The following is a 19,582-nucleotide window of genomic DNA, read 5'->3' as shown; positions in this document are numbered from 1 at the left end:
CTTTTTCCCTGCTGCCATTGACTTTTGAATGAACTTACCTTATATTAAGCTGATCTTTCTCTACATCCTAGCTATGACTGTAACACTACATTCTGCATCCTCTCCTTTTCTCCTCTCCTATGTAGTCTATGAACAATATGCTTTGCCTGTATAGTGCGCAAGAAAAATACTTTTCTCTGTATACCAATACATATGACAATAATAAATTTTAAAAAATGAAATTGGCTCAGTGCCTCTGAATGAAAAGTGGTTGGACAAAATTAGCTTAAGAATTTCCTTTTTGCTTTGCATTGTTTGCTGGAGCAGACAAGTGAAGGAGCAGAGAGATAAGAAATTACCTGTTAAAAACCTGTTTAAATAAGTTTAAAGCACTTTCGTAGTAAGAACTTACCTTGTAGAACTGTTTAAATCATTTAAAAGCATTTTTGCGGGCTTTTTGTATCTACCGCTCTAAGAATTCTAAGGGAGTGGATAGCAGGGAGTTGTGAGGGAGCAGGCTTTAAAACAGCTCCAGGTTTAAAAGGAGGCTTGGTGTAGACAGCGGGCAGCGGAGTGAGAGGGAAGCAGAGTGAGCTATTAGGGCTTAGGAGCAAAAGGGCTGGGGAGAAAAAGGGCCAGGTAAGCTCGTGTTGAAATTTTCAATACTACTACAGTGAATAATGGAGGGGCATGTGATGTGTTGTTTCTGTATGACGTGGGAGCTGGTGGACCCCAGGGTCCTTCCCAGTGACCATGTCTGCAGTAAGTGCAGGTTGCTGGAGGAACTCCAGCTCAAGGTAGATGAGCTGGCCTCTGAGCTACAGACACTGAGGCTCATCAGGGGGAGAGAGGGTGCCATTGTCAATGGGGTGCAAGCGACATCCATCCATTTCCACACCCCCCCCCCCCCCCCCCCCCCCCCCAGACTGGCTAACTCTAAGGGTCAGGAACTAGAGGGGGCTGCTGAGCGGAGGAAGGAGGGTGGGGAGCGGAGGAAGGAGGGTGGGGAGCGGATGCCTCAGTCTCTCAATCTGCATAACAGGTTTGAGGTTCTTGCTTCCAGTCTGGACGAGAACGAGGGAGGTGGGGCTGGTGAGCAAACTGCACACAGTACAGTGATGCAGACGCAGGACATAGGCAAAGAGAAGGTGAAAAGGAACATAGTAGTAATTGGGGATAGTGGGGTTAAGGGTATTGACACTGTCCTTTGTCACAATGACAAAGTGCACAGAAGGGTGTGTTGTCTGCCTGGTGCTCGAGTCCAGGATGTCGCATCTGGGCTGCAGAGGAACCTGGAATGGGAGGGTGAGAATCCGGTCGTTGTGGTACATGTGGGTGCCAACGACGTAGGCAAAATGCAAACTGAGGGTCTGGGGGGGAGTATGAAAAGCTGGGAATGGAATTAAAAAGTAGAACCGACAAGGTGGTTATCTCTGGGCTACTGCCTGAACCGAGTGCAGACGGGCGTAAGGTTGATAAGATTAAGGAAGTGAATGGGTGGCTCAGGGATTGGTGTGGGAGGAATGGGTTTGAATTTATGGGGCATTGGCATCAGTATTGGGGTAGGTGGGACCTGTTCAGGTGGGATGGGGTTGGTCTGAACCGTGCTGGGACCAGAGTCCTGGCGAATCGTGTAAATAGGACTGTAGACAGGGCTTTAAACTAATTGGGGGGGGGGAGGGTGAGAGGGTAGGTGACATTACGGGGTCTAAAGTTAAGGAGAGGGTACAGGTAAGGGAAGAGGCCGAGGATGTCCCAATAATAAAGGGAGTAGGGGGCGTGAGTATGCTTGGTGGCGTTCTGGCAAATAGGGTCCAGGTGAAGGCTGGGATGAAGGCACTTTATCTGAATGCACGAAGCATTCGGAATAAAGTGGATGAGCTGGTGGCGCAGATCAGCACAAATGGATATGATCTGGTGGCCATTACTGAGACGTGGCTGCAAGGTGACAGGGACTGGGAGCTGAATGTCCAGGGGTATCAAGTGTTTAGGAAGGATAGGCAGGAGGAAAAAGGGGGGGGGCATAGCTCTGCTGATTAAGGATAGCATCAGGGTGGTAGCAAGGGATGATATAGGAACCAAAGAGCAGAAAGTGGAATCGTTGTGGGTGGAGATTAGGAACAGCAAAGGGAGGAAGACGCTGGTGGGTGTCGTCTATAGGCCCCCGAATAATGATCTGGAGGTGGGGCGGGCTGTTAACGCGCAAATAAGTGCAGCATGCAGGAATGGAACGGCGATAATTATGGGGGATTTCAATCTACATATTGATTGGTCGACCCATGTTGGACGCGGTGGGCTCGAGGAGGAGTTCTTGGAATGCTGCCGGGATAGTTTCCTTGAACAGTGTGTGTTGGAGCCGACGAGGGAGCGAGCTATCTTGGATCTGGTGTTATGTAACGAGGCGGGTAGAATTAGGGACCTTGTGGTGCAGGATCCTCTTGGGGAGAGTGATCATTATATGGTGGAGTTTCTGGTGCAGATGGAGGAGGAGAAAGTGGGCTCCCAGACACGCGTCCTTTGAACAGAGGGGAGTACGGTAGGATGAGAGAAGAATTGGCGAATGTTGACTGGGGTAGCGCGTTGGAAGGTAGGTCTGCTGAGGAGCAGTGGAGGATCTTTAAGGAGATCTTTCTTGGTGCTCAGCAGAAATTTATTCCGACGGTTAAAAAGGACCGTAGGAGGAGAGGTAATAAGCTGTGGATAACGAAGGAGGTGAAGGAAAGTGTTAAATTAAAAGCAGAGGCGTTTAGAGTAGCTAAGAGTAGTGGGCGAGAAGAGGATTGGGAGAGGTTTAAATGTCAACAAAGATTGACAAAGAAGTTGATAAAGAAGGGTAGGAGAAACTATGAAGCTGGGCTAGCGCTTAATGTAAAAAAGGATAGCAAGAGTTTTTATAAATATATAAAAAGGAAGAGGCTAGCTAGGGTGAACTTTGGACCCTTAGAGGATGAGAGGGAGGACTTAGTGGTAGGGGATGGGGAAATGGCTGAGGTCTTGAATAACTTTTTTGTTTCGGTCTTCACGGAGGAGGACGTGAATAATTTGCCGGGTGTTAGCGATGGAAAGGTGGTAGGACTGGAGGGTCTCAGTGACATTACTGTTACGAGAGAGGCGGTGCTCGACAGACTGGAGGGACTGATTGTGGACAAGTCCCCAGGACCGGATGGAATGCATCCGAGGGTTCTGAAAGAAATGGCGGAGGTGATAGTGGATGCCTTGGTGGTTATTTTCCAAACGTCGCTGGATTCTGGGGAAGTGCCGGAAGATTGGAAAACGGCTAATGTTACGCCGTTGTTTAAGATGGGTGCCAGGCAAAAGGCAGGGAATTATAGGCCGGTTAGTTTAACGTCTGTTGTAGGTAAAATGTTAGAATCCGTCATCAAGGAGGAAATAGCGAGGCATCTTGAGGGGAACTGCTTGATAGAGCAGACGCAGCACGGTAGGACTAGAGGGCACAGCCTCAAGATAAAGGGGGGTCGGTTTAGAACAGAGTTGAGGAGGAACTTCTTCACTCAAAGGGTGGTGAATCTCTGGAATTCTCTGCCCGTTGAAGTGGTGGAGGCTGCCTCGCTAAATATTTTTAAGACGCGGTTTGATGGGTTTTTGATAAGTGAGGGGATTAAGGGTCATGGGGAGAGGGCAGGAATGTGGAACTGAGCCACGACAGATCAACCATGATCTTATTGAATGGCGGGGCAGGCTCGAAGGGCTAGATGGCCTACTCCTGCTCCTGTTTTTTATGTTCTTACGTTCTTGTTACTCCATGATGTATGGGATCTTGCAACCATTCCACCTATATCTATTTGGTACCACAGAATTCAGAAATATGAAAATTTATTGAATAAGATGGGATTATTGGATCCTTGGTCATTTTCACCACTATGATTTGCCTGCCTCTCACAGAAAAATAATACATTTGAATGCTAAAACACTTATTTTAAAGGCAAATTCTATTTTTAAACTATAAAGCAACGGATCAGACGGAGCAGTTAAATTGAAAAAGTAAGGTGACTGAGCATTGGGATTTGCTTTTTTTTATCCTACATGATAGCCTACTATAAAGCAAACTTTGACCACAAGGAAAACTCTCAGCCCAGGCCTGTTGCTGCTGTAATTAACAGGTGGTCTATTGATAACACAAATGACGCAGTTGCAACTCTTGCTAACGCGCTTGAGGCTACTTTTAGAGGGTGAATCAACAAGGCAAGTGAAGCTTATTTGATTGACCTGACAGTGATTGGCCCACAGCTGGAAATTTCAGTCAATCGAGCTCCCCTCTGTAGCCTGTAACTGAAGGCAAGTGGCCGCAAGAAGCTGCTGTGAAAGCTGAGCTTCTGAGCATTCTTTTATATCCCTGTAGTTTTTGGCTGGATTGATTGTCGCTTGTGTCTGTGCGACTGGGTCCCAAACAACAGGTTTGTTTCTTTTCATAACCACCCATTAAGGCTTTGGAATGTGGGCTGCAAAAAAAAAGGCAGACCCTGAAGTGACTTTCCCGGATTCATACTTCGCCAAGCCAAGATCCTTGTGATGTATGATCTACACTGAGTATCGCAGCACAAAGACGATTTGTTAAAACTGCAAGGAAGCTGTTTTTTTTCCCTGTAGCCACAATTTATTGCAGCAGGATTTTTATTTTCAAAATACTTTTTTTTCCCCAATCTGAGTCTCTATAATCACTCTTTCTTTGACAATGATGATAAAGGACACTTCACTGCGGCAAGATCCAGACTTGAGGAAAGAATTGGCTTTGCTAGCCCAGGGATGTGACCTTGTCTTTCCGTCGAGATTCAAGAAGAGGCTGAAAGCTTTTCAGCAAGTGCAGGTTGTGCTCTGTTTCTACCAATTTAATTTTAAAGCAAAGCCAAGGGTGTGCACTGTGTATTATCAGGAATTGATACAAACCGTATATTTGGGACAAAAGTGATTGCTCAATAATTAGGGACCTTGCTTATCAGTAAACAGTTAATTGTATTTTTAGAAAGTTATCGATCTTATATAATTTACTTTAAAATATAAATAGAATTCAATTATCAGGAGCTCTCAGTAAAAGTCATTCAATGAAAATTACTTTAGGTTGTCATTTCAACAAAACAATGCATTGTGATGCCAAATTTTATAAATGGAGTTGAATTTTCTTTCTGGCAAGATGCCTTTTTTTTAGGGGGGAAAAGAAGTAGACAACTTGATCTCTAAACCTGTAGGGAAATTGTAAGGATTTGGAAAGTTGAGCATTGCAGTCAGACAGTACATGCTATGCCTGTGTGAGTGACTTTGTTTTTGTCTTTCCCTCCCCTACCCATATTTCTTGACTTTGTGTTCAGTAAGTTCCTAATATTGGCTTTGTCACATGGGAAACTGAGACCCTATCGAGCCTCCCGGTCCATTGTATCTATACACTGATTTACTGTTCATTGTTATTTTCTCCTGACTATCTCCATTTTATTTGACAAGTTAAGAATTTTGTTCGGATGTCACTGCATTTAAATCTTTCATCCTGTTTTACCAATGATTGGGAGCTTCAATGATCCCATTGCTCCCATTCTTAATATAGTATTTAATCTTCATTCAGTTTGCAGTTCTTTTATAGAATGAGAAGCCACAAACATATTGGATTTATAGCAAGAATAGCAATGAGCACTATTGTTGTGGAATAAATCAGACAGAAACTTCAGGCATGTTATTAAATTTAGAAATCAAGAAGTTACTATCCAAGTTGCCCTGCTACTCCACAAGTTTCACAATGCTTGTAGGTTATGGAGAGATTCAGCATTAAAGCACATAAAGGTAGGAACTTTGTGGTACTTACCTGCCAAAAATGCCACAAAAGTTAATGTTTGCCCAGTCAAGTGTAGGTGAATTTCTAAATATGATAAGTCTTAATTGATTCCAAGCAATCTCCTCTGGCCCTAAAGATTTACTTTCAGAAATGTGTGATTTTAATCATTGTTGGAGAGTTGATTCTTTTTTAAAAAGTCTATTCCTATCTTTAACTCTTCTTCGTTCTTGCTATTATTTTTCTTTCTGTACATGAACTTGCATAGAGTATTTAATGTAAACGTACGTTTGCCAGTTTAGATTTATTTCTTAGAAAATTCTTCAGTCTGATTTGTTGAAGTGATACACTGTTGCTTGACCTCCTCACACAGCTCCCAGATTACTATAGAGGGCCATGCTGAAATAGATTTTTAAATAACTTTTTCATCGGATGTGGACAGCACTGGTAAGGTCAGCATTTGTTGTCCATCCTTAATTTCCTTGAACTGAATGACTTACCAAGCCATCTCTGAGGCAATTAAGAGTCAACCATATTGCTGTGAGTCTTGAATCACAAGCAGGCCAGGCCAAGTAAGGATGGCAGATATCCATCCATAAAGCTCATTGCTGAATCTGATGGGGTTTTACGGCAATCAATGATAGTTTTGTGGTCACCATTACTGAGAGAACTTTCAATTCCAGATTTATTAATTTGTTTAGTTAAATCTCAAATTAGCATGTTAAAAATGCACAAAAGGACAGTAGGTGGCTGATCTTCTCTGACTGTAGCATCTTGTAAAAAGTCTGACAACACCAGGTTTTAGTCCAACCGATTTATTTGATAGTAAACTCACTAACTTTTGAGGGGATTCCCTCTTCTTCAGGTGAATGGAGAGTCCTGGCCTCAGACAGAGCATATAAAGCACAGAGGCCAGAACACTCCATTCACCTGAAGAAGAGGGAATCCCCTCGAAAGCTAGTGAGTTTAGTATCAAATAAATCGGTTGGACTAAAACCTGGTGTTGTCAGACTTTTTACTGTGTTTACCCCAGTCCAACGCTGGCATATCCACATCGTAGCATCTTGTCCATGATTATTGGCAAATTTACAATTCTAGGAAAGCTGCAGTGTGATTTAGGGAGAAGTGGTCAATCTACCTGGTCACCATCCCTCTTGACCCTTCCATTGCTTCCATGTTATCAAACTGCTTGACTGGCATTTTGCATTGGGTGAAACAAAATTTCCTCCACTTCAACTTTGGAAAAGTCAAAGCCATAACTTTTTGGCCCTACCATGAACTCCATTCCATTCCACAGATTTCCATCCCCCACCCTGGACGCTGTCCCAAGTGGAACAATTTGCAACCTCAGTGATCTGCCTTTCTACAGTAAAGGTGCTATTATAAATGCTGGTTATTGCTGATGATGCAATTTGAGAAATGGCTAATATTCATCTAGAAGGAAGTTTGAGTAAGGAAGAAAATCATGAAGCTAAAAGCAGCATGCAAAATCTACATATTTATTTCTTTATGAACTGGTTCTGTTCAGGCACTTTCTTCAAAAAAGTAACCAACTTTGCTTCACGATAGTTCTGCAAGAACCCAAATCAGATTAAAATAACTGAATGTTTCCCATTCTTACTTCCTGTACAGATATTAAGTGTTTGGTTTGATATATATTTAGTATGTGGGATTTGTAGGTTGTCCATTTGTAAACATCTATAAATCTAATCCTCACCTGCTGATTTAGATGCTAATAACGTGTGAAGAGCCCACATTTTAGCACAATTCAATGTGTTTTCTCTTTCTGACAGTTTAGCCAAAAATGATGGTACAGAACCTCAATAAACTTGCACTAATTTTGTCAGGTTGCTACTTGGAGTTAATCAATCAAGAACTTACTGTTCCAAAACATTTGTGATACTACTATTGAATAAATAACTGAGGTGGAATTTGTTTTGTATCTGAATTGGAACTCATTCTTGTAAAAGTTTTGATGTTGTTTATATTTTTATTTGACCACAAAATAAACTGCTTGTGTAACCACTAGAGCCAGTTCATTGCTTGGTATTTGTAACAGTATGTTATAAAAGTGGTGGAAATCACCTAGAAAACTCTCAAGAAATGTTTTCTGCCAGTCTGACTGCAAAGCTAGTAGATCAGGGGGCTTGCAATTTCTACAGCTGAGGCAGTTCAAATTACTTCATATCCTGAGGTGAGGGTTATGATTTTTTTAAGGAAAAATGTGTATTGCAGTGAATCATGATTTTATTTGGTGTTTTTTGAAAATGATGCTGGTGGATGTAGACCAGGGAAGGTATTAACTGAATTTGTGCCATAAGATGCAAATTATAACTTAATTATACTCTTGGGTACATCCTGTGTGTGTGATAATTTTTAAAATTTTCACATGAATGGAAAATTGAGACCATTGTACAATCATGGTTTATTTGGAACAACAGCTTGTATTTACATATGCGATGATGGTTGACCCAGAAGTACAGTAAGGAAAGTTTGTAATTTCTTTAAGATCTATGGTATCTGTAATTGTTTTTAAGAATATTTGAAAAGGTCTTGTAAGAGTTTGAATTGGTGGTAGAGGGTCTGTTTGAAATTTTCTTGGATAATAAAAAATACTGATCAGTTTGATGTGGAGGCAGTGCCAACAGGAAGCAAGACGGAAACTGTGTGGCCTGACACAAAGGTGAGCTACAAGCAGGAGAGCTGGAGGGTGCAGGCAATCAGTGTACAAGTGCAGTCATAAAGAGAAATCAGACAGAGACAGAAATATAAACATAAAATACATGTGAAGGGAAGCCAGCAAAACACCACAAAAAGGTTTGTTTTCTGTTTGGCAGTAAGAAGGAAAGTAAAATTCCATAGCCTCTTGGAAAACCAATTTTACCACTGAGCTATAAGGGGCAGAATTCTAAAAAGCTGTGTGAATAGCTTAGGCATATAAAAGAGCTAAGAGTTTATGTCAGAGGATAAGATTGTGAACTAGGTTTTGTTGATTGGTTGAAAAGAAACTCTGGAAAGCTATGCCATCATGATTGATGTGACGTAAGTGAGAGAGTTGGTATAACTTGTGCCATGTTAGTGATAACTATGTCCAGGTAGCTCAGGTGGACTGTGCCTCATCTGAATGTGACTCTAGGACTGAAATGATTGAGTTAGAAAGACTGAGATTGCATGTGGTATCACATGCCAGGTGTGATGCAAATGCATGTGGTTGCTTATGTTGACTATTTAAAGTGAAGTCTACCTTCTTACTTGAAATATTATTTGCCTATTAATTCATGATTAATTTGCATTGGTTCTGATTTGTGTCAAAATAAAGTTACAAGAACTGAAAGTTTAGTAATTTCTTCATTTAAGGGTCATTTGGTAACTTTGGTTGATGGCACCCCACCACCCCCATGGGTAATGTTGCACTTTTCCCATGCATGAATAGCTCATGATGTGACTACTGAATAGTTAGAAGAGGAAGCCAGTGAAGAGAATTTATCCAAAGAAGCAAGCTTTTATGATGCCTTTGAATGCATGGAAGGAAGCAGCAAGGCAAAACTGTTTTGGTAGAGCCTACCAAAGGCATAGTGGAGTAGGAGGGTGGTAAGAAACAGTTTTGAGAAGTCACTTTTAAGATGAGTCCCTGTGTTTTCTCTTGCTGATCTAATAATCATTGCAAGGTTTCAATGTGAATGTAATTCAGGTGGCATTAGTTGAATTCCTAGTGTGTAAGTACATGTGCCAGAGTTTGATTATTTCACTCCGAGATTTATATGAAGTGTCTTAAATCGCACAGTTGAAGAAAGTGATGATGGATCTTCTCCAGGAAATACTGATGGATTTTTCTTGATGTTAGGTAATGAATTTCAACATTTTAGCCCAGCAGTGTTGAAGTAATGGTGATGTATATGCAAATCAATATGGCAGGTGATGGTTGGAACCCATTGATTCCAACTCTCTGCTTCCTATTAGACAACCAATCCTCTATCCACGCTAATACCTTACCCCCAACTCTGTGCACCCTAACTTTTTGCAGCAATCTTTTGTGAGGCACCTTATCAAACACCTTCTGGAAATCTAAAAACACCACATCCATCGGTTCCCCTCTGTCAACTGCACTAGTCACATCCTCACAGAAATCCAATAAATTCGTTAAACACGACTTCCCCTTCACGAATCCGTGCTGCGTCTGCTTGATCAAACCGTTCTTTTCTAGGTGTCTTGCTATTTCTTCTATGATGGTGGATTCTAGCATTTTGCCAACTACAGACGTTAAGCTAACCAGCCTATAGTTCCCTGCCTTTTGTCTGCTACCTTTTTTCAACAGCGGCGTAACATTAGCCGTTTTCCAATCTTCTGGCACTTCCCCAGAGTCCAGCGAATTTTGATAAATAATTACTAAGGCATCTGCTATCACCTCTGCCATTTCTTTCAGAACATAAGAACATAAGAAATAGGAGCAGGAGTAGGCCATCTAGCCCTTCGAGCCTGCCCCGCCATTCAATAAGATCATGGCTGATCTGTTGTGGCTCAGTTCCACTTTCCCGCCCTCTCCCCATAACCCTTAATCCCCTCTCTTATCAAGAACCCATCAACCCGCTTCTTAAAAATATTTGGCGAGGCAGCCTCCACCACTTCAACGGGCAGAGAATTCCAGAGATTCACCACCCTTTGAGTGAAGAAGTTCCTCCTCAACTCCGTTCTAAACCGCCTCCCCTTTATCTTGAGGCTGTGCCCCCTAGTCCTACTGTCTTTTTTGAGCGGGAAGAGTCTCTCCACCTCTATCCTATCCATCCCATTCATCATCTTATACGTCTCAATGAGATCTCCCCTCATTCTTCTAAACTCTAACGAGTACAAGCCTAGTTTATTCAGCCTCTCCTCATAGCTCAATCCCTTCAACTCCGGTATCAGCCTAGTAAACCTCCTCTGCACTCCCTCCAAGGCCAAAATATCCTTGCGCAGAACCCTGGGATTCATTCTATCCAGTCCCAGGGACTTGTCTACCTTCAGTCCCGTTAGTCTATCAAGCACTACCTCTCTAGTGACAGTAATTGCATTAAGGACCTCATCTCCTACCATCCTTCTATCATTAATATTCGGCAAGCTATTTGTGTCCTCCGTGAAGACCGACACAAAAAACTTACGTAAAGCCTCAGCCATTTCCTCGTTACCCACCGTTTAATCCGCCCTCTCGCCCTCCAAGGGTCCAACATTCACTCTAGCTAGTCTCTTTATATATTTGTAAAAACTCTTACCATCATTTTTTATATTTAGAGCTAGTTTAGCTTCATACTCTATCTTTCCTTTCTTTATCGCTTTCTTAGTCGTTTTTTAAATCTTTCCCAATCTTCTAATTGCCCACTATTTTTAGCCGCTCTGAATGCATCAGCTTTTAATTTAATACCCTCCTTTATTTCTTGTTTAGTCGATTTGAGGGATAAATATTGGCCAAGATACTTCTCGTCAAACTTTGAATGTTCATCAGAATTGGAAGCTTAGTGACCTCAGCGGGATTGGGAGTTGCAAGTTCCCCTCTAAGCTTCTCACCATTCTGACTGCGAACTGTATCGCTATTCTTTTGCTGTCACTGGGTCAAAATTCTGCAAAACCTTTCCTAACAGTGGTATGGGTGTACTTACACCACATGGACTGCAGTGGTTCAAGCATGCAGCTCATCAGCACTTTCTTAAGATTATCTGGGTTGGGCAACAATTGCTGGCGTTGCCAGTGATGTGCAAGTTTCATGAGAATTTTTCTTTTAATTGCTGAAAAGTTTACTTTTTGCCTTATTTTTATCTCTAATATTCTGGAATCTGTAAATTAAATCTAATCGCTGTATGGATTTTGGTGCCACTCAGCTGATTACTGTGCTGTAATTGTTGGAAACAAATATCAATTAGGTGTTTTTATGGAATTGAAGAAAGTGAGGGAGAAACAAAAAACACAAGTAGAAGAGCCAGGACTCCTGACTTCTGTCACAGAAGCAATTAATATGTTTAATGAGTGGCAGATAGCTTTTTTTAAGCATAGAAAGGTGAGATTTGATCCAGAAAGATGATCTGTCTAAGGCAGAGAAGTGGCACCAAGCAATAAAAGGACACGAAAATGACTAAGCTTGGGAAAGTAGAACACCCTAAAATGGAGGGGTTGGAGAAATAGGCCAGAAAATGAACACAACAGTTAAAATCAGAATTTATTCAAATACGTGTTTAGTGCTGAGTGTTTCAGAGTCAAATGAGATGTTGTTCCTGAAGTTCTCATTAAATATACTTGTTGGTCTCCTACACTGTTACAAGGGGAATAATGAAATCCTGCATGTGTGTGTGTCTGAGTCTTGGAAAGGTTGGGTTTAGGTTTGTGGGCAGAATCCAATTCAGTGAAGCAATCTCCATTTTTTTCATACAGTGTAAGCATCGCACATTATTTGTTGCCCATCCTGAATTCTCTTTGACAAAGTGATAAGCCACTTTCTTGAACGTCTGCAATCCACTTGGTGTAGGTCCACCCAAAGTGCCTGCAATGAAGAGAGTTCCAAATTTCAACCCAGCAAAAGAACAGTCATATACTTCCAAGTCAGGATGATTTGTGGCTTATAGGTGGTGGTATTCTCATGCATCTGCTTCCCTTGTCCTTCTAGTTGGTAGAATTTTGCAGGTTTGGAAGTTGACATCCTTCTTGTAGATGAAGCACACTGCTGCCACTGTGTGCTGGAACCTAAGGGTGGGATTATTTTAATATGGTGGTTGGGTGCCATCAAGCTGGTTGTTTTTCCCTGGGTGGCGTCAAGCTTCTTTTGTTATTGGAACTGCACTCATCCTAGTAAGTGAAGGGTATTATCATAGCTCATAGAATCGCTACAGTACAGAAAGAAGCCCTTTGGCCCATCGAGTCTGTACCAACCACAATTCCACCCAGCCCCTACCCCAGTATTCACCGGCTAATCCCTCTATCATACGCATCTTAAGATACTAAGGGATAATTTTAGCACGGCCAGTCAACCTAACCGCACATCTTTGGAATGTGGGAGGAAACCGGAGTACCCGGAGGAAACCCACACAGACACAAGCAGAATGTGCAAACTCCACACAGGCAGTGACCCAAGCCAGCAATGGGACCCAGGTCCCTAGAGCTGTGAAGCAGCAGTGCTGACCACTGTGCAATTCTATCACAGTCCAAACTTGTGCTTTGTAGATGATGGGTAACGGTTATGTGGCAAAGAATTCTCAGTCTCTGACCTGCTCAAGTCACCACAGTATTTATATGGCTGATCCATAGCATTCCTCCAGGATGTTGATGGTGGAGATTCAGCAATGGTAATGTTGTTGGATGTCATGGGAGATGGTTAAATTGTCTCTTGTTGGAGACGGTCAATGCCTTGTGTGGTGCAAATATTATTTGCAGTTTAATAAGCCCAAACCTAAATGTTATCCAGATCGTGCTAGCTATGGATAAGGACTGCTTCAGTTAGTGAGGAACCACAAATGGTACTGAAGGCTGCAATCATTAGCAAACATTCTTGCTCCTGGCCTTATGGAAGGAAGATCATTAATGAAGTAGCTGAAGATGGTTGGGCCTAGTACACTACCCTGAGGAACTTCTGCACTGCTGTCCTGAGACTGAGATGATTAGCCTCCATCTTCAACCACAACCGTCTTTATTTGTGCTAGGCATGAGTCCAATTCGTGCAGAGTTTTTCCCTGATTTCCCTTAACTTCAAATTTGCTAGGGCTCCTTGATGCCATACTCAGTCATTTGTTACTTTGAGATAGAGGTCAGTCATTCATGTTTTAGGTTTTCTCTGCTCAATTGTAAATAGTTCGAAATCTCTACTCTCTCCATAACTACAGTTTTCAATCTCTAGCATTTAAAGAACGAAGAAAATTACAGCACAGGAACAGGCCCTTCAGCCCTCCAAGCCTGCACCGACCATGCTGCCCAACTTAACTCAAACCCCCAAACCTTCCAGGGACCATATCGCTCTATTCCCATCCTATTCATGGATTTGTCAAGACATCCCTTAAAAGTCACTACTGTATCTGCTTTCCCTACTTCCTCCAGCAACGAGTTCCAGGCACCCATTACTGTATAAAAAATCTGCCTGTACATCTTTAAACCTTGCTCCTTGCACCTTAAACCAGTGTCTGTAGTAATTGACTCTTCCACACTGGGAAAAAGCTTCTGACTATCCACTTTGTCCGTGCCTCTCAATCTTGTAGACTTCTATCAGGTCGCCCCTCAACCTCCGTCGTTCCAATGAGAACAAACCAAGTTCACCAACCTCTCCTCATAGCTAATGCCCACCATACCAGGCAATGTCCTGGTAAATCTTTTCTGTACCCTCTCCAAAGCCTCCACATCCTTCTGGAAATGTGGTGACCAGAATTGAACACTATATTTCAAGTGCAGCCTAACTATGGTTCTATATAACTGTAACATGACTTGCCAATTTTTAAACTTGGTGCCCTGGCCGATGAAGGCAAGCATGCCGTATGCCTTCTTGACTACCTTCTCCACCTGTATTGCCACTTCGTGACCTGTGTACTTGTATGCCCAAATCACTTTGCCTATCAATACTCTTAAGGATCCTGCCATTTACTGTATATTTCTTATCTGTATTAGACCTTCCTGGGAACCTATGCTGTATGTTCTCTGGGTTTAATCTCCTTTCTGTAATGGGGCACCTAAAATTGTGTAGTCTTATAACTGGCCTAACCATTGCATTTAAAAAAAAACTGTCCGTATTTCTAAAATTTGAAATACTATCAATATTATCTACAACTGTGCAATCAAGATATTGTGAGAATCTCCATCTCTACCTATTCCTTCCATCTCTACCTATTCCTTCCATCTCTACCTATTCCTTCCATCTTTCCTGTAGAGTTTTCTCTAGTACTTTATTTTCTGCCAATATATAAAACACCGTTTTCCAGTCAACCAAGCTTTTTAGCAAATCTGTTGCCTTTGTGATCAGCAATTTTTCAATACTTACTCCTGATTACAAGTCAAAATCTCTCAAAAGGGGGCCCAATACTGACCATGTGGGTTCATTATACAACCCATCTTCAAACCTGTCTTATCAGGAAGAAATCAAAATATTTCAGCTTGTCCCAAGTAGTAAGTGTTTTGGCAGTAGTGATCAATATCCATTCTAGGAAATGAGAGTTTCTTTACTTGGGATTCAATGCTGTCTTTGCTCCTTGCCTCCTGCAGATACAAAACTTGAGAAGTAAACCATCATAAAATGATGCTTTGATATTTGTATCTACGTTATCAACTTCAATGGAACATTGAGCAAAAACCTTTTGAAAAAATAATACACAGCAAAATATTTTCTGCCAGAGAAAAGTAGTTCTGGAAATCATTTGGTCTTTATAAACAGGAACATGAACCATGAAGGTAACTTTGCTTAAGCATGCTGTGAAACTTTGGGAGCTTATTATAGTTAATCTGTTGCTCACTTGCCTCACACTCATTCCTTGGAGAGTCAATGACAAGGAACCAAGAGATTGAGGGATAAAGGCAAGAAGAAATTTCTTAATGTTGAGAATTATTGGAGTATGGAATGTTTTGCCAGGAAGTGGTTGCTGTTGTGTCCATTGCATCTTGTACATCTATATTTGCAGTTCAGCTTTTGTCTAAAGGTTTACTTTATTGAAGTGGCCAACTGTATTCTGCACAATGTGAAAAAACAATATATGGATATACTATCAGAACCTAGTATATTTCCAGTGGCCAGAAATATACTGGAATGCAGCATGTGAAAGTGGTCTACTCCAACTTAATTACCATGGGTCATTTAGAGCTTGCCTGCCTCCTTAACAACAGAATGGGCTGTGCCTTTTTAAAAAGGTGGAATAGTCTTTGTTTAATGTTGCAAAAGAGAATGGAGTAAGATCTAAATCTGACTTCAGTTTGTCCTGGAAATCTTTAAATCTGACTGCAGAATTGATCTTGGAATATGGATTTGTCTTGGGGTGGATATCATTGTCAATATAAGACAACCAGAATTTTTTGGGTGTGATCATTCCTCCACAGTCAGCACATATTTTGTATTTGCTGATAAATGCTTAATTTGTGCAGGAATATTAAGGACATGTATCGACCAAAATAAATAAGTCATTCAATAAAATGTAGGATTTTGTATTTGAATGCTGTGACCTTAGTATAGCAATGGTTTTTTGAACTTAGCAAACAAGTAGAGAGGGAATTTGAAAAGTTCACTAAATTTTGAAGCACAGTGACTCTTATGTAGCCAGCACTGACAACCAATATACTGCAGCAGTGGTCACAAATTATCTTCTTAGATAGTCCCTTGGGTACGAGGATGACTTGCTTTCGTTCTGGTTCAATGACAATTGCTGCGATATTGAAAGTCTGTAAATAAATTCTTCCTGTTGTTGGAGCTACTGCAAGTCTTGTTCCACTTGCAGTTACCAGTAAAGCAAAACACAAGGATCCATTTTGCTTGGGGCAAAATGGGTTAATTCATCTGAACATATCTGACAATTCAGAGACTTAAAATTTTGTAATTCCTGTAAAAGTATCAGTATATCTTCATCTGTGTTGAGCTTCTTGTGAGAAGCTGTTAGAGTTAATTCTCGCTAGTTTGAGAAGGGGCAGGGTAAAAATTCTCAGATGTCATATCACCACCCTTTTTTAATCTAACAAAAACACAGTTCAGGACTCACTTTTATTTAACACACTCTCTTTTTCACCTTTCTTTCAGTATCCAATCCCAATGTTCCTTTTTCATTGTGCCAATAAGGAATAACACTTTGAACCTGAGAAGAAGTTTTAACCCCAGATTAATCCAACACAGATTTGGTCATAATCATTTCGAATATCTCAAATTTCAACCAATACTACCAAATTAGAACTAATTGTTACATGTGTGAATGTGTTTCTAGGTTAAAATTCTCACATGTTTATCAAAATGACCTAGAATTATGTTTGACCTATTTAAATGACTATCACAAAACCACAATATCAGACAGTAAAAATTAAAACTTGAAGCATGCAACACAAATATCATCCATACGCAAGCAGAGAAGAAAGCACATGCTTCAACATGAATTGTGGTTCTGTTTTTAAACTTCCAAAATGCCTATAATTAAAAACTCAAGGTTAAAAATAAACCTTCACAAATGTAGCCCAAAACAGCAGTAACGCAAATATACAAGTGTCCATAAATGATTCTCTCAGCTTGTAACTTTAAACAGTTAATTCTCAGGATTCTCTGTTATAGCTGAGACAAGAGCACTACAAGCTCACAATCTCTAGCTTAAAAAAATCCTCCCTTCTCTTTTATTATAACTTTTTTTTTGTTCCATTTAAGCCAATTTCCAATGCCTGATTTTTATAAGCATCACCTATTCTTTGCTGATTCAATCCTAAAAGCAAAATCTTTGCTCTTTATCTGGGGATGATGTGAAACATAAAATTCTCGTACTTATTCCACACTTCTCCCGACAATGCTTTCCACCTTGCACTGGCACACTTTCAATACCAGACACTCCTAGAAATATGGACTCCTATAGTACGATAAAGTTAAGGGTGTCAAAACAATCCCCAGATCGTGAGCTCCAGGGATTTTTATTTGTCACATGTATTCACTAGTATGCAGTGAAAAGTATTGGTTCTTGCTGTACAGACAAAGCATACCATTCATAGAGAAGGAAAGAAGACAGTGCAGAATATAATCTTACAGTCATAGCCAGGGTGTGTAAAGATCAACTTAATGCAAGGGAAGTGAAGGAAAACATTGTTTCCAGGCAATCTGAAAACAAATGAACTGTCTGCTGAAGAGTTAACTTTTCTAAAGGGCAGAGAAACTTGGCATGCAAATACGTCACTTTATATAAATTCCTCAGCTTTATCTCTTTTGTTTTTTCCTTTTCTCCTATAAATACATTTTCAGTTTCAATGTTCGCTACTTAACCAAGTTTTAAAGAAATTTTAACAGTTCCTTTTTTATAAAACTCTGATGTTTTGAAAACTTCAAATTGGATCACTGCCAAGCTTATCTCTAGCCTTGACAACTTGAACAGAAACTCAGTATTACGAATGAGATTTTCTTATTGAACAAACACAACAATAAAGACATTAACTTTTCTATTTACTTCACATCTTTAACTGTTCCTGGGTCAGTTGTGGTGAATGAGCTTGTTTGCTGTAAATACAAGTTCAAGAAAGGCACAATGTTTTCTCACTGATTTCATCACTTTGTACTGTGCAGAGGGGTGTCAGTTGGAATCCACCCTTTGTTTTGCAATTTCCCAATTAGATTTACAGTTTTTTTCCAAGTAATGTGTAGGAACATGATCCTTCACTCTGCATTTGGTAACGAACTCGAATTCCACCTTTTTGGCATTTGTCTTATCGGCATTTGACGCTATGACTCAAGGGACAATTTCACAACTTGGTACTTTTGTTTTGCCTTTTCTTGTGCCCACAATACTCTGACTGCTCTGGGCTCACCCGTAGTTTACTGACCACTCAGTTCACAACTTTGATTCTCCCTCGTTGCCTTCATCTGGTCTACTCTTGGTTCGGATCTTTTAATCAGCTGCTGATTTGTAACAGTATTCAGTTAGCAGTATAATCAAAGATGATATTCTTAAACCGTAGTATTGTCTTCACAAGTGGCCTAAGCAGATCCCATCCTCGTCACTATTCTTTTAGGGAACCTCACCTCTACTCTCCAGCTCTGTACTTCACTCTCCTCGTGAGACCAGGCAAAGATTTTCAGTTTTAAACTGAAAGCTATTGCAGGAAAGTTTGCTTCCACAAGGTGGTACACAGATTTCTTGAGTATACGTTGCATGAGCAATTATATTTTTGATTTATGCAAATTGCCTATAAGATAACCAATTACAAGTTTACTTTTGTTCTGAAGTCATTGATATCCAATTGCAACTAATAGTTCTGATTACTTCATTTATGTCAGGTGAATATATTTAACCAGTTATGGCCTCTATATGTGTGTCTAATTCTAATTAATTAATTAATCAGGCCTGCGTAGTTACGCCATTCAAACATCCACATCTACAGACCTTGGCAGTTATGGCTATTCTCCTTGTTTATCAGAGCTCCTGTTCTATCGTACCTTGTTCATCTTGTTTATGCAGCTCATCTGTAACTGCGCAGAGACAACTTCATAGCAGCTTCCTAGGGGAATTCTGCTGTACTCAATTCATAGAGGAACACCACTTCATTCATTGATATTAACCCTTCCACATGGGTTCTGAAATGCCTGATGAGTCTAGTGAATGATCTACAGCTTCTGCCTCATCTCTGGGCAGGTTGTGCTTGAAAGATCGGGTAGATGGATTTTTTGAAGGTTTGTGCGTTCCCTCTGATGTCTCAACTTCACCTGTACAATCCTGAATGAGCCTTTCCATTTTGTTTGGTCACAAGCTAGGGCCTCCAATGGGTCATTGGATATGCTTGATCACTTCAGGGATGCTTTGGGGAAGTGATGGCCTAGTGTACTATTGTCAGACTGTTAATCCAGAAACTCAGCTAATGCTCTGAGACCTGAGTTTGAATCCCGCCACGGCAGATGGTGGAATTTGAATTCAAGTTTTAAAAATGTGGAATTAAGAATCTACTGATGAGCACAAAACCATTGTCAATTGCTGGAAAAACACATCTGTTTCACTAATGTTTGTTAGGGAAGGAAATCTGCCTTCCTCATCTGGTCTGGCCTATATGTGACTCCAAAACCACAGCAATGTGGTTAACTCTTAACTGCCCTCCAGGTGCAACTAGGGATGGGCAATAAATGCTGGCCCAGCCAGCGACACTCATGCACCACAAACAAATTTTAAAAAAAAC

The 19,582-nt window shown here is 40.9% G+C and overlaps 1 protein-coding gene across 2 annotated transcripts in view; it reads left to right on the top strand.

The window, feature by feature from the left end:
- The window catches only part of ppp2r3b (protein phosphatase 2, regulatory subunit B'', beta), a 131,955-nt gene that overhangs the window by 42,926 nt on the left and 69,447 nt on the right, over nucleotides 1-19,582 (top strand). Inside the window, exon 1 of one of the 2 annotated variants that reach the window (XM_080197646.1) lies at nucleotides 4,332-4,804. The exons of the other annotated variant lie outside the window; for it this stretch is intronic. Coding sequence (XP_080053772.1) covers nucleotides 4,673-4,804 — 132 coding nt within the window. The 5' untranslated portion in view covers nucleotides 4,332-4,672. Of the gene's footprint in view, nucleotides 1-4,331; nucleotides 4,805-19,582 lie in introns of those variants that run through there. 2 annotated transcript variants of the gene reach the window in all.

This window comes from Carcharhinus amblyrhynchos, chromosome 10, assembly GCF_965287045.1.
Source record: "Carcharhinus amblyrhynchos chromosome 10, sCarAmb.v2.hapA, whole genome shotgun sequence".
Lineage (NCBI taxonomy): Eukaryota > Metazoa > Chordata > Chondrichthyes > Carcharhiniformes > Carcharhinidae > Carcharhinus > Carcharhinus amblyrhynchos.
This window is presented reverse-complemented; position numbering and strand designations above follow the sequence as displayed.